The sequence below is a fragment of the Macrotis lagotis genome, chromosome 1, assembly GCF_037893015.1.
Source record: "Macrotis lagotis isolate mMagLag1 chromosome 1, bilby.v1.9.chrom.fasta, whole genome shotgun sequence".
NCBI classification, from domain to species: domain Eukaryota; kingdom Metazoa; phylum Chordata; class Mammalia; order Peramelemorphia; family Peramelidae; genus Macrotis; species Macrotis lagotis.
In genome coordinates this window covers 46,796,900-46,810,135 of record NC_133658.1, presented here as the reverse complement: position 1 = coordinate 46,810,135, position 13,236 = coordinate 46,796,900, and the positions used below count along the sequence as shown (strand labels likewise).

Here is a 13,236-nt window from a genome sequence, read left to right as displayed (position 1 = left end):
TGTCACTCATAGCTGGAAAGTCGCCTACTCAAGACCTTTGCTGATTCTACCCCAACCTTCACCAAGCAGCTTTTGCTGCCCTCCTCCCGCTCCCCCACCCAAAAAATCCCTTGTATTTATATTTTTTATATTTCTTTAAGTGTTTGTGCTTTTCCCCTGATAACAATGTAAGCTCTTTCAAGGGAGCAATAGTTTTTGTCTTATTTTTGCATCCCAACCATGTCTGGCATATAATAGGTGATTGCTTCAGAACCTTAACCTTTTAAAAGTAAAATTGTCTTATGAATCAGTTTCCTCACCTGTAAAATGTACATAATATCATGTAGAGGGTTTTGTGAAGTTTAAATATTATCATGCACACAGATGGGAAAGTGCTAGCTCTTCTTTTTATTCTTCTCATATGGCCCATCTTTGGAATAATGGCCACCCACAAACCACAGTTTTTGCCTTTTAGATAGAATTGATTGTTTAAGACAGTTTGACACTGACTTTGATACCTTTGCTGTCCATTAAAATTGTCATCACATTCACTTATTTTTTCTAATGTTCCCAGTTAGTGAGTGACTGCCTGTATACATAACAGGTATCCTTCCTGGCGAAGTGGAGTGGAGTATGTAGAGAATGACAAAGTGTTGTGGAGTATTTATTTTTAATATATTAAAATTAAATTTGAAAGAAAAAAATCACCTCCAGAAACCTGTCTTTTTTTCCCCATGTTCAAATAGGATGCTCTTGATATGTGTGTGTGGAGACTATTCTCATAAAGACTTTATAGAGATGAGAAAATAGGCATATAGGTCAATAGTTGCTAATGTCTTCTTAATAGCCCCATTTTAATAATAATATTGTCTTTGATCTCTTCATTCTTGTAGGCTCTTCCTCTCTTTGATATATCATAACAGTTTTTGAGGTATTCATCCCTGTTATCTCAAGCATAGCTTTCTTCCCCATACATGTAAGCAGAATTAACCATTCTGCCAGAATTAACCATTCTGCCATATTTCCCAAAGTGCCCTTTCTGCTTTTCTTCTTATGCACCCAGTTAGAGTGATCTAAGTATCCTCTATAGCAAAAGGAGATCGCTAACATAAAGGTAGAAAAATCTGTTCCATTTGATGTCTCTTTGTTTTCCCAACAAGAACTTCTTTAAATGTTCTGAGATGATATAACCGAGTTGCATCTCATACCACGCTTTCTGCAAAATTGTTTTCTTCTCTACAATTCATTGTCTTTTTGGTAGGTTTTTTAAAAATGGTATCATTTATAATTTTCAGCCCCATTTATTTACTGCAGTCACAACTCTTAAATTTCTACTCTTCAGGGAATTTTATAAATGTCTCATTCTTTCACTTTTCAGGGAATTTTACAAGAAATGTCTCATTCTATCACTGTACCTTCTCCAGTCACCCCACATCTGCACCAAACCTAACATCAACAATAATAACTTAACATTTATATAGTAATATACTAGCAACTATTTAGCACTTTACAAATATTATCTCTTTTAAGCTCCTAAGAGGTAGATGCTATTAATGGTTCTGTTTGACAGATGTGAAAACTGAGACAAACAGAGGTAACATGTCTTACATGGGGTCACACAGTTGGTAGTGTTGTGAGGCTGGACTCCAGCCTCGGAGGTCTGTCTCATGCACCACCTAGTCTTGATTCCACCTGATAAAATACCTTAAAAGGCCTCCTGGATCACTCTGATCAAGCTTCCTTCATCCCTGACCCAAAGATTCAGCAGCTTCATCCTATGGCTTTTACATGAGACTGTCTAAAATCCTAGTCACTTGGAACCATTAGCAGCAAGATGTCCATTTCATCAAATGGCCCCAAGTCCATTCATGTCTGCTGCAGCTTGCCATTCTATCTTCTCTCTTTCTGTAGAGTGTCCCTCATAACTCGCTACAAGTAGAATTTCTGTTTTCCTCAAGTAGGGCTGGTTTCTGGTTTGAATTCTGTGTCCTGTTGCTTTGTTGTCCTCTCTATTCAGCTCTCATCATCTCTCAGCTGTGCTTCATCCCTGATCCAGTTTCTCTTTCTCTTCTCTTGGGCTGAGGCACAGAAAAAAACAACTTGGGTTAGGTTGAATTCCATGCCATGGAACTAGCTAAGACATCTTGTGGGAATGATTCATTGTCATAAAATGATAAGAGGTGAGAATGACCTTAGAAACCACCTGGTTGAAGCCCAGAGAGGCAGTGAAACCTCGTCAAGATAGTCAAGGATCACATTTTATGATATATCAAAGAGAGGAGGAGCCTAAAAGAATAAAAAAGAGATCAGAGCAGTATTATTATTAAAAAGAAGCTATTAAATCAAAGTCAATATGGCAAGCACACAGGCCTGCTTTTTCTTTTGGTGAACCACCACACCATTTGTAAAAAAGTATAATAATTTAAGAAAAGAGCAGGGGGAAACCTTAAATGCATAGAATGTAAGCCAGCTGGTAGCATTTTTCTTTAAGAATTCACTAAGTGTTAAGGATACAATGAAAGGCAATAACAACAATAACAATAATAATAATAATAATGGCCCTGCTCCCAATTTGGCAACTTAGAATAAGATAGACTAGTGTGAGAAGAGATCTGAAGCAGAGAGAACCACCAGCAGGCTATTACAATAGACTAGGATGAGGTGATAAGGGCTTGCACCCAGCATGTCTGCAGTTTCAGAGGAGAGAAGGGACCACATATGAAAAACAGTACAAAGGTAGATACGTCAGAATTGGACATCTGATTGTATTTGGAGGATGAAAGAATGACACTTTCCCTGTGAGCCTGAGTGACTTAGAAGGATAATGGAACTCTTGACAGTGACAGAGAAGTTGAGAGAAGAGAATTTCAATAGAAAGGAGAAGAGGTTGACCAGCAGAGTCAAAGGCTACAGAGAGGTCGAGAAGGATGAGAATGGAGAAAATGCCTTTAGATGCGGTGACAAGAGACCTTTGGTAACTTTGGAAAGAGTACTTTTTATTGAATAAGGTTGGAAACCAAACTGCAAAGTGTTAAGAAGTAGATGAGAGGGAAGGAAATGCAAGGACCTTCTGTAGACGATAGCCTTTTCAAGAAGTTTAGCCTCAGAAGGGAGAACATATAGAATAGTAGCTGGTAGGGAGGAATGGATCAAGTGAGGAGTTTTTGAGGACGGATGAGACGTGGATAAAAGTTTTTGTTAGTAGGGAAGCAGCCAGTAGAAGATTTAAATGAGAAAGTAAAGATGATAGGGTGATCTTCTGGGGAAGCCAGGGTAAAATGTTATCACTTAGTCATGTGGAGAAGTTTGACTTGGTGAGGAGAAGGGCTACCAGGTCAAAGAGTGGTGGCAGTAGGCATGTGTGGAGTATTTTCTAGCAATATACCAAGCGATTCAAGCCATATGAAATGAACAGTAAACTTCATATAGATAAGTGTTTTGCATAGTTTACTAGGAAAAATGGACTCCTCCAGCATCTAGTTATACCTTTGACCCATTATGTGAACCTGTCATTTTACCGCAATAGAATGAAGTCTTCAACTTTAAAGTGGAACAGTTAGATTATGTGATACCTAAGGACTGTTCCATCCCTAATTATCTATTAACCCAACATCTTACATGTTTTCAGAGAATCTAGATATTATTCTTAATTTTTAGCTCAAAGGATGCCCACTTACTAGAAGTCTGATGTAGGGTTCAGTTCACCTTCCCTCATCTTCCCCTTCATTATAGAAGTCTATTTTATGTGAGATAATTTAGCCTATTTTACTTTTTCCTTTCCCTTTATACATAGGTTTTTATTAGTTACAAGAATTCTCTTCCCATGTAAGAATATAAAGTCCCTTATGATTTTCCTTCCTGTTTACCTTTTTAATGCTTCTTTGGAGCCTTATATTTGAAAGTCATATTTTCTATTCCTCTTTGGTCTCTTCATCAAGAATGCTTGAAAGTCCTCTATTTCCTTGAATGTTCATTTTTCCCCCTAAAGGATTATATTCACTTTCACTGAGTAGGTGATTCTTGGTTATAATTCTAACTTCTTTGTCCTCCAGAATATCATATTCAAGCCCTCTGATCCTTTGATGTAGAAGTTGTTAAATCTTGCGGCACCATGACTGGGGCACCACGATACTTGAAATGTTTCTTTCTGCCTAGTTGTAATATTCTCTCTTTGACCTGGTTGCTGTGAAATTTGACTATGCCTGGGAGTTTTCATTTTGGGATCTCTTTCAGGAAGTGATCAGTGAATTCTTTAAATGTCTATTTTACCCTCTGGTTCTAGAATATTATGGCAGTTTTCCTTGATAATTTCATCAGAGATGCTATCTAGGCTCTTTTTTGACCATGGTTTTCAGGTAATCCAGTAATGTTCAAATTATGTCTCCTAAAATGCAGTCAACATCCAGAGAAAGTTCTATGGAGTCATTTTTTTTATTTTCCCTTTTGTTTTGAATCTTCTTTCACAATATGACTAATATGAAAATGTGTTTAACATGATTGTGCATATACAACCTAGATTAGATAGCTTGTTGTTTGGGGGAGCAGAGAAGGAAAGGAGAAAAGAAGAAAAATTTACAGAAAGAATGTTTAAAACTATTTCCACATGTAATTAAAGAAATAAAATACAATTAAGATTTTTAAAAAAGAAAATTAAAAATTAATAAAGGAGAGGAAAAAAGGGGGGAAAATCTATCCTAGATTTGCTTTCCAGGTTAGTTGTTTTTCCAATGAGATAGTCTTCTATTTTTTTTTCATTCTTTTCATTTTGGTTTATTGTTTCTCATAAAGTCATTATCTTCTATGTACTTAATTTTGACTTTTAAGGAATTATTTTCTTCAGTGAGCTTTTGTACCACCTTTTCTGTTTGACCAATTCTACTTTATAAGGAGTTTTTTCTTCAGTGAATTTTTGTACCTCTTTTTCTACTTGGCCATTTCAGCTTTTCAAGGCATTCTTTTCCTCAATGGCTTTTTGTACCTCTTTGACCATTTGACCTATTCTGGTTTTCAAGGCATTATTTTCTTCGGTATCTTTTGTGTCTCCTTTACCAAACTATTATGTCTCTTTTTCACGGTTTTCTTGTGTCACTCTCATTTCTCTTTCTGATTTTGCATTTACTTCTACTACTTGCTTTCCAAAATCTTTTTTTGGTTGTTCCATCGCTTGAGACCAAAAAAGTCTTTCTTAAGAGGCTTTGGATGTTGGAGCTTTGGTTTTATCTTGTTCTGAGTGTATTTTGATCTTCCTTGTGACTAACGTAACATTTTAACGGTCAGAATTTTTTTCTGTTTGTTGATTTTTCAGGTCCACTCTTAACTTTTCACTCTTTGTTAAAGAAAGGCTCTGCTTCCAGGGTGGAGAGTACACTGTCTGAAGTGTCAAGGTTTTTATGCAGCTGTTTTCAGAGATAATTCAAGGGACTTGCAAGTTTTTAGTTCTCTCAAAGTGGCATGATATAAGGATAAATGTGTTACCTACTTCTCTGGTCTGTGAGCACTTTGTTATGCCCCGCAACTGTGACAAGGGTCCCTGTTCCAATAGAGTTGCAAGAGCTAATGAGCTAGTGCTCCTCCTTGCCCTGGGACTGTCACATGAGACTGTGCCCAGATCTGAGTATGAGCAAAGCAAGAGAAACCTGACCCAGGGCTGGCAAAGAGATCCCTGTAATCTTCTGTTTAGTCGTTCAATCCCATTACGATTGGTGGCCTGAGAGTTCTGGAAGCAGCTGCTGCCACTGCTGATTTTGTGATTCCTGAGGCCTGCTCATGGTTTGCTGGGGCCTGGTCTTCACTGGGCTGTGCTCCACTTTCATCCAGGCTTAAAAGACCTTTCCTGCCAATCTTCTAAATTGTTTTTGGGTGGAAAGTGATTTCACCTTCTCCTTTTGTGAGTTCTGCTGCTTCAGGAATTTTATGGAACGTTTCAAGGTGTTGGGAGGAGAGTTTAGGGTAGAGTCAAGAGGAGTCATGTCCTCTTCTCCACCATCCTGTATTTGTGAGTTGATTTGGTATTTTGGAAAACTCGCGTTTCTTCTTCATAGTAACGACTGAATTCTTCAACGAGCGATTTAAATATCAAATATTCCATTCTTTCATTCTCCAGTCCTTCTCCTCACCCCCAAGTTTTCAGCATCAACACGGAGGCTCAAGATTAAAGCCCCGCCTGAAGTCTATCACAAAGCACTAAAAAGCCAGTAGACTGGTCTTGGCCTCCTCTCCTCTTGCATTATCACCGCTGACTCTGTAGCCTCTTTGATACGACCACTGGACTCTGATTCAAGTGACGGGGTCGCGGGGCTGGTGTCACCTCACACACGGGCAGTGCTGGAGCTCTCTGCCGGGTTGGGTGGTCCCGCGCCGGGGTCTCCAGTGGGGTCCAGGGCCGGTCTGTGGAGGGCCAGGGCGGGCGGGCGGGGGGCAGGGCCCGGGGTCTCCCCCCCGGCAGCCCGGCCCGGGCCTCACTTTGTCCTCCTTTCCGTCTCTCGCAGCTTTAACTTCTCCCAAGCCGAACCTGATGGGCCTGCCCGGCACGACGGTCCCCTCGCCCGGCCTCCCGACCTCTGGATTACCAAATAAACAGTCGTCAGCCTCGCTGAGCTCCCCGACCCCGGCACAAGCCACCGTGGCCATGACCCCGCAGCAGCCCCCCCAGCCCCAGCAGCCGCCACCGCCGCCGCAGCCTCCGCCGGCGCAGGCGCAGCCGCCGCCGCCGCCCACGCAGCCGCCCGCCACGCAGGCGCAGCCGCCGCCGCCGCCGTCCACGCAGGCGCAGCCGCCCCAGAGGAAGGACAAGGAAGCGGAGAAGACGAAAGACAAAGACAAGGCGCACAAGGGCAAAGGGGAGGCCCCGGCGGGCCCCAAGAAGGACAAGGGCGAGGCCCCCGCGGGCGCCCTCTCGGCCCCGCTGCCCGCCATGGAGTACGCGGTGGACCCGGGCCAGCTGCAGGCCCTGCAGGCGGCGCTGACCTCCGACCCCGCGGCCTTGCTCACCAGCCAGTTCCTCCCTTACTTCGTCCCCGGCTTCTCCCCCTACTACGCCCCGCAGATCCCGGGCGCCCTGCAGAGCGGCTACCTGCAGCCCATGTACGGCATGGAGGGCCTGTTCCCCTACAGCCCCGCGCTGTCGCAGGCCCTCATGGGGCTGTCCCCCGGCTCCCTGCTGCAGCAGTACCAGCAATACCAGCAGAGCCTGCAGGAGGCGCTGCAGCAGCAGCAGCGGCAGCAGCTGCAGCCGCCGCCGCACCCGCCGCCCAAGGCGCAGGCGCAGCCGCCGCCGCCCCCGCCGCCGGCGCAGGCGCAGACGCAGCCGCCGCCGCCGCCGCCGCCGCCACCCCCGCCCAAAGCAAGCCCGACCCCAGTCCCCCCGGGGGCCGCCTCCCCCGACCGAGACCCTGCCAAAGAACCCCCCAAACAAGACGAGCAGAAAGGCGCGCCCCGCGAGGTGTCCCCCCTCCCGCCGAAACCCCCCGAAGAGCCAGAAGCGGAAAGCGAAAGCGCGGAGCCCCTGTCCGACCCCTTCATTGTTCCAAAGGTGCAGTACAAGCTGGTGTGCCGGAAGTGCCAGGCGGGCTTCGGCGACGAGGAGGCGGCCAGCGGCCACCTGAAGTCCCTGTGCTTCCTGGGCCAGGCGGCCGCCAGCCTGCAGGAGATGGTGCTCCACGTGCCCGCGGCGGCGGCGGCGGCAGCGGCGGCGGCGGCGGCGGCGGGGGGCGGGGCCGCGGGGCCGGGGGGCGGGGCCGCGGCGGGGGGCGGGGCCTCGGGGGGCGGGGCCGGCGGCGGCCCCTACCACTGCCTGGCCTGCGAGAGCACGCTCTGCGGGGACGAGGCGCTGCGGCACCACCTCGAGTCCGCCTTGCACAAACACAGAACAATCACGCGCGCAGCACGAAACGCCAAAGAGCACCCTAGTCTATTACCTCACTCCGCCTGCTTCCCCGGCCCCGGCCCCGGCCCCGGCACCGCATCTACCTCGCAGCCCGCCCCCGCCGCCAGCCCCCCGCCCGCCGGCGCCGCCGCCGCCGCCGCCGCCAGGAAGGCCTGGCCGCCGCCGCCCGGGGCCCCGCGGGCGCCGCCCGCCACGCCCGCTTCTCTTCCTCCTCTCTCCTCCTCATCTTCAACGGTTACCTCAAGTTCATGCAGCACCTCAGGGGTTCAGCCCTCGATGCCAACAGACGACTATTCGGAGGAGTCTGACACGGATCTTAGCCAAAAGTCCGAGGGGCCCGCCAGCCCGGCCGAGGGGCCCCCGGCCCCCAGCTGCCCCCCCCAGGACCCCGGTCTCGCTAGTGTAGGAATGGACCCCTTCAGATTGTAAGCTTTGAAGATGAACAATTGAAAACACACACACACACACACACACACACACACAAATGAATTTAAATAAAAAAAATGAATAACAAACCAATTTCAAAAATAGACTAACTGCAATTCCAAAGCTTCTAACCAAAAAAAAAAAAGAAAAAAAGAAAAAAAAAAGAAAAAGCGTGGGTTGTTTTCCCATATAACTATCTATGCCGGTGATTTTACATTCTTACCTTTTTTTTTTCTTTTACTCTAAAAAAGACCAACTCTGTTCCATTGGTCCTTCTCGAAGGTACTATCGGTCTGGGAGACAGAAGTCCGCAGGGCCTCCCCATTGTCTTTGGAGCTTACACCCCCTTGTATATTGCCCCTTTTCAATAACGCCCCAATTGATAGCACAGCAGCGTCCGGCATGCACTGTATGGGAAAGCAGTCCACCTTGTTACAGTTTTAAATTTCTTGCTATCTTAGCATTCAGATACCAATGGCTTGCTAAAAAAAGAAAAAAGAAATGTAATGTCTTTTTATTCTCAGGTCAATCGCTCACACTTTGTTCTGTTTTCAGAATCATTGTTTTATATATATATATATATAAATATATATATTTTCTTTTTTTTGTTCCAGAAAAAAAGATTTTTTTGTTTGTTAATTTAAAAAAAATGGGCAGAAAGTATTCGAGAGAAAAAAAAAACAATGTGAACTGCTTTAGCTTTCTGGGGATTTTAAGGATAGCTTTTCTGCTGAAGCCAATTTCAAGGGGAAAAGTTAAGCACTCCCACTTTTCAGAAAAAAAAAATAAACACACAAAGAGTGTTGAGGACTTGTAGCTAAAAAAAATAAGTTTTAAAAAAACTGACTTTCTGTATTTATGATAGATATGACCATTTTTGGTGTTGAGTAGATTGTTGCATTGGAAATGAACTGAAGCAGTATGGTAGATTTAAAAGAAAAAAAAAACCTTTTGTGTACATTTAGCTTTTGTATGGTCCAGCTGACAGCTCCTCATTTGATGTTGTCTTGTTCATTCCTAGCAGATAGATTGCAATCCGTTGATTCGCCGAAGCTTTTCTCCCCTTTGTCCCTTTATTCCCCCATCCCCCATCCTGTAATCTTCCACTTAAGGTGGCTGCCTTCGTTTCTTAGAGGGTGGCTGCGCAATTATTTTATAAAAACTAAAGAAAGAAGTTCAAAGGGTTTTTGGGGTCACTAGGATCCTCACAGAATATTTTTGGTTGGGGAGTTGAAACTTTTTAAGGCGTATACATCCTAGTTACCTATGTCTGTTACCTTCGTGCACTTATCTTTTATTTTTCTTTCCTCTGTTTTGTTTTCCCCCTTCCTTTCCCTTCCTTTCCTTATTTGGTAGATGCTTCAAAGATTCTTTTCCTAAAACAAAAAGCATTTATTTCTGTTTGTGTAATTGGGCTGCGCACTTTTTTTTTCCAAACAAATTTTTGGTTAGGGGTTTGTTTTGGTTTTGGTTTGTTTTGGGTTATTTTTTTTCCTCTCAGAAAAAAAAAAAAAGAAATTTCATGCTTTAAATAAAATCCAAAGACACGCCCTTTCACTGCCGGTGCAGAAAGAGGGGGAAAGGGTTCTTGTTACTTGAGAATTTGTTTCTGAATTAAACAAAACAAGACTAAGTTTAAATAAAGGAAAAAAAAGAAAAAAAAAGATTTCCCAGGTTGTTATCTGTGCTTCTTCTGCAAGCAGAGAGGCAGCTATTAATGATGATTCCACATACCAAAAGACACGTTTTTACTTCAGAGTTTTGTCCTTGTGTTAGGCAGTCTGAGCGGTGAAGGATCCAGAAGGGGCAGCCAACCAAGAATCAGATAGCAGTGTACAGAAAAAAAAAAAAAACCAAAACCCAACAGACAAGCAAACAAACAAACAAAAAAAAAAAAGGAACCGGACATAAGGCACTTGTGTTTGTTAATCTCTGTATTCCTGTAACACAACACAACACAACGCAACACGCCCTTTCTCATCTTTAAAAGTCTGGACTTTGAAAGGAAAACTTTGTGCTGCTAAAAAAAAAAAGATTTCGGAGACAAATGCTTTGCTGTTTCACTTTTCGTAGCCAAAAGTCAACAGAAACAATCTCCCCCCCCAACCCCACCCCTTTACCCCGAAAAAAATGTGGGATCCTCTCTCTCTCCCCACACCCCACCCTCATCCCCACCTCCCTTTTCTTTCTCCTTATGTTTCAAAAGGGAACTTTGAAGACTGTGAACCAGGTTCCATAGGTCTGTCACCTTTCCGGCTGCTTTCCCCAGTGCTGAAGCCACTCATTCATCGGCTTTGCAAAAGACTGGAGCATTCCACGATAGGAAAAATGGATTTCATTTTTTTTTTAAAGCCGGGACTGTTTTTATTTTTATGAGGTTTTTGTTTTTAGTTTAATGAAAGAGCAGATCCTGAACTGTTGTACATATTTCTAACTAGGCTGATGCACAGTGCAAATTCCTTTTTTAATTGTTTTTTTTAAGTAGAAAATACTAAAGAGTACCATCTAAATATTCATACCAGTATCCAGTTGTAGCATAAGGTGTCAAAAACAAGTACACAAAACCATTTGCTGTTTTAACAAGCTGTTTTCTTTTAATGGAAATTCTTGTATTTCTCCTTGTGTTTGAGATGAACATTTTTTAAATTCTAAAGTTGTACAGTTTTTTGTTTTCCATTATTTTATCTTGTTTGTAATTCTATGAAATATATATATATATTTTTTGCCATTTAACTGTTGTATGTTACTCTGTGTCTGTATCATATAGAATTTTTTGTTTGTTTTTGGTTCTCTATGTGATGCCAATTAACAATTTTAACACTAGCTTTATCTGTCAAATTCTGCTAGGTCTCTTCTGAAACTTTTTTTTTAATGATATTGCTTGGTAATAGTGCAATTTCTTCCCCCCTCCCAATTTTTAATTCATTTCCTTGAATTTTTTTTCCACCCATCAGGATTTGGAAGATGGGGTATTTGGGTGTTTTCACTTCCCTGCCCTACCCCCCCCCCAAAAAAAGATGACATCACCTTTCCTCTCTGGTGGATCAGATGCTGTAAGGGTGGTGTTAGGGCCCAGTACCCTGACAGGGACCAGGTACTCTTGTCTAGTTTTCCCTGACCTGTGGGAGCATAGACAAACAGCAGTGGGGTGGGGGAAGCCTTAACTTCCACCTAATGATTTTTTTCCCAGATGTTGGTTAATGTGATTTACAAAACATAGTTTAACCCTAAGTAGGATCCACAAGAGTCAATGATTTTTCTTCAGTCACCGGTTGGTACATTTGTGTCTTCTTGGAAGACAACTTTAGGAATGTCAGAACAGTGGTAGTTAAACTTGAAGTGCAAATGAAGATGCTTCCACCCAAGGTGACTGGGTGACTGAGTGTGATTGTTGGGTATTTTTTTTTAAAGCAGGCAAATTAACTTCCAAGATTTTTTTTTTTTTGTGAATATACAGATATCTTGAATTCAGTTAAGTTTCCATCTGGGAATTAGACCTGTCTGTTGCCTGGTAGAAGGATGAGAGTTATTCTGTAACCCCTTTTTAAAAAATCAGCCCCTGCTCCAATTTTTTTTTTAATCCTGAGCAACATGGTTTCCATCTTCTTCACCCCAGCCAGAGGGTGATGACGCTGGATTGCCTGGGACTATTTTGTCAGAGCACCAAATAAATCCGCGGAGTTCCCCTTGAACTCCCACCCCTTGAAAAAGGTGGGAGACGATAGCCTTCCATCTCCCATGCCCCCTTCCCCATGCACACACCCCTAAACCCTCACTCACCGTACAAGGAAAAGATTTAAAACACTTAGCAGGTTTTTCGTTTGTTTTTAAATTAAAAAACTATTTAAAGAGATGAATGTGGCCAAAGTTTTACACAATTGAAAATAAAGTAAAACAGTTGGCATCTTGTTAAAGAAACCTGAGTTTTTCAGGCATGTCAGGAAGATGCAGGAAAGAGAGAGGCAGTAACCCAAGCCAGTGCACTTGATGTTCATGGACATATATTTTTTTTAAATAATAAATTAAATTAAAACATTTTAAATAGAAGCAGAAATTGAGTTGGTTGGTTGGTTTGTTGGCGCTGAGATACTGCCCACTGTGAAACACAAAGCTTTGACTAGTTTTTTTGTTTACTTTCTTTTGGGGGGAGGGGGGGGCGAGTTTGGGTAGGACAGAAAAAAAAAACGTAAATGAACGTTACCCTGAGGTGAAGAGGTATATGAACAGCCTTTGCAATGTACAAAAAAAAAAATAGAGCAAATGAAACCAAAAAATGATGTTCTTGGTGTTTTTTCTATAATGTAGTCTTGTTAGCTTTTTTGTTACTGTAACAATGCTGATCTCGAACTGTACCAAAATACATGGAGACTAACAGAAACAGAAACCACATGGAACTTTCAAAACTTAAAAAAAAATTTGTCACAAAAAAACTTTGTTGTCATAGTTAAGTTGATTGTAGATGGTAATTGAATATACTCCTTTGAAAATATTTCATCAAGTATGTTTCCTGCTCATTGTGATACATTAAAAAAAAATATGAGCAAAAAGCTCTTGTCTCCGATGTCACCAGGTGTGTGCTCTGGAATGGGGGTGGGGGTAGGGCTGAATGGGCGGCCACGTATGTGTGTGTGTGTGTGTGTATGTGTATGTGTTTGTGTGTGAGTGAAATGGATAGGTACGCAGATGTGTGCCCAAATACTTAGGAACCAACCCTAAAGGAGGTGTTGTCTTTACCCATCCCATTGGCCATGGTGAAGAAAGTATCAGAGAGTGTGGTTATGGCATAATCCCATCTGTTTAATTGGAAGGGAGGGACCCTCAGACTTGAGTTGTTAGCAAATCTTTTCCTTTGACTTCAGGAACTATATAAGAATCCCAGACCCCTTGCTATATAATTGGAGGCAAAGGAAAACAAGATGGCTGGGAGAAAAAAAGTTCAGTCAACT

At 43.1% G+C, this 13,236-nt stretch overlaps 1 protein-coding gene across 3 annotated transcripts in view; it reads left to right on the top strand.

The window, feature by feature from the left end:
- Positions 1 to 8,484, top strand: part of ZFHX3 (zinc finger homeobox 3) — a 304,460-nt gene extending 295,976 nt beyond the window's left edge. For 2 of the 3 annotated variants that reach the window (XM_074200227.1, XM_074200222.1), the window contains exon 10: positions 6,468 to 8,484. In XM_074200227.1, coding sequence (XP_074056328.1) covers positions 6,468 to 8,293 — 1,826 coding nt within the window. In that variant the 3' untranslated portion in view covers positions 8,294 to 8,484. Of the gene's footprint in view, positions 6,359 to 6,467 lie in introns of those variants that run through there. The other variant, XM_074200233.1, reaches the window with a different exon arrangement.
- The last annotated feature ends 4,752 nt before the right edge of the window (positions 8,485 to 13,236 follow it).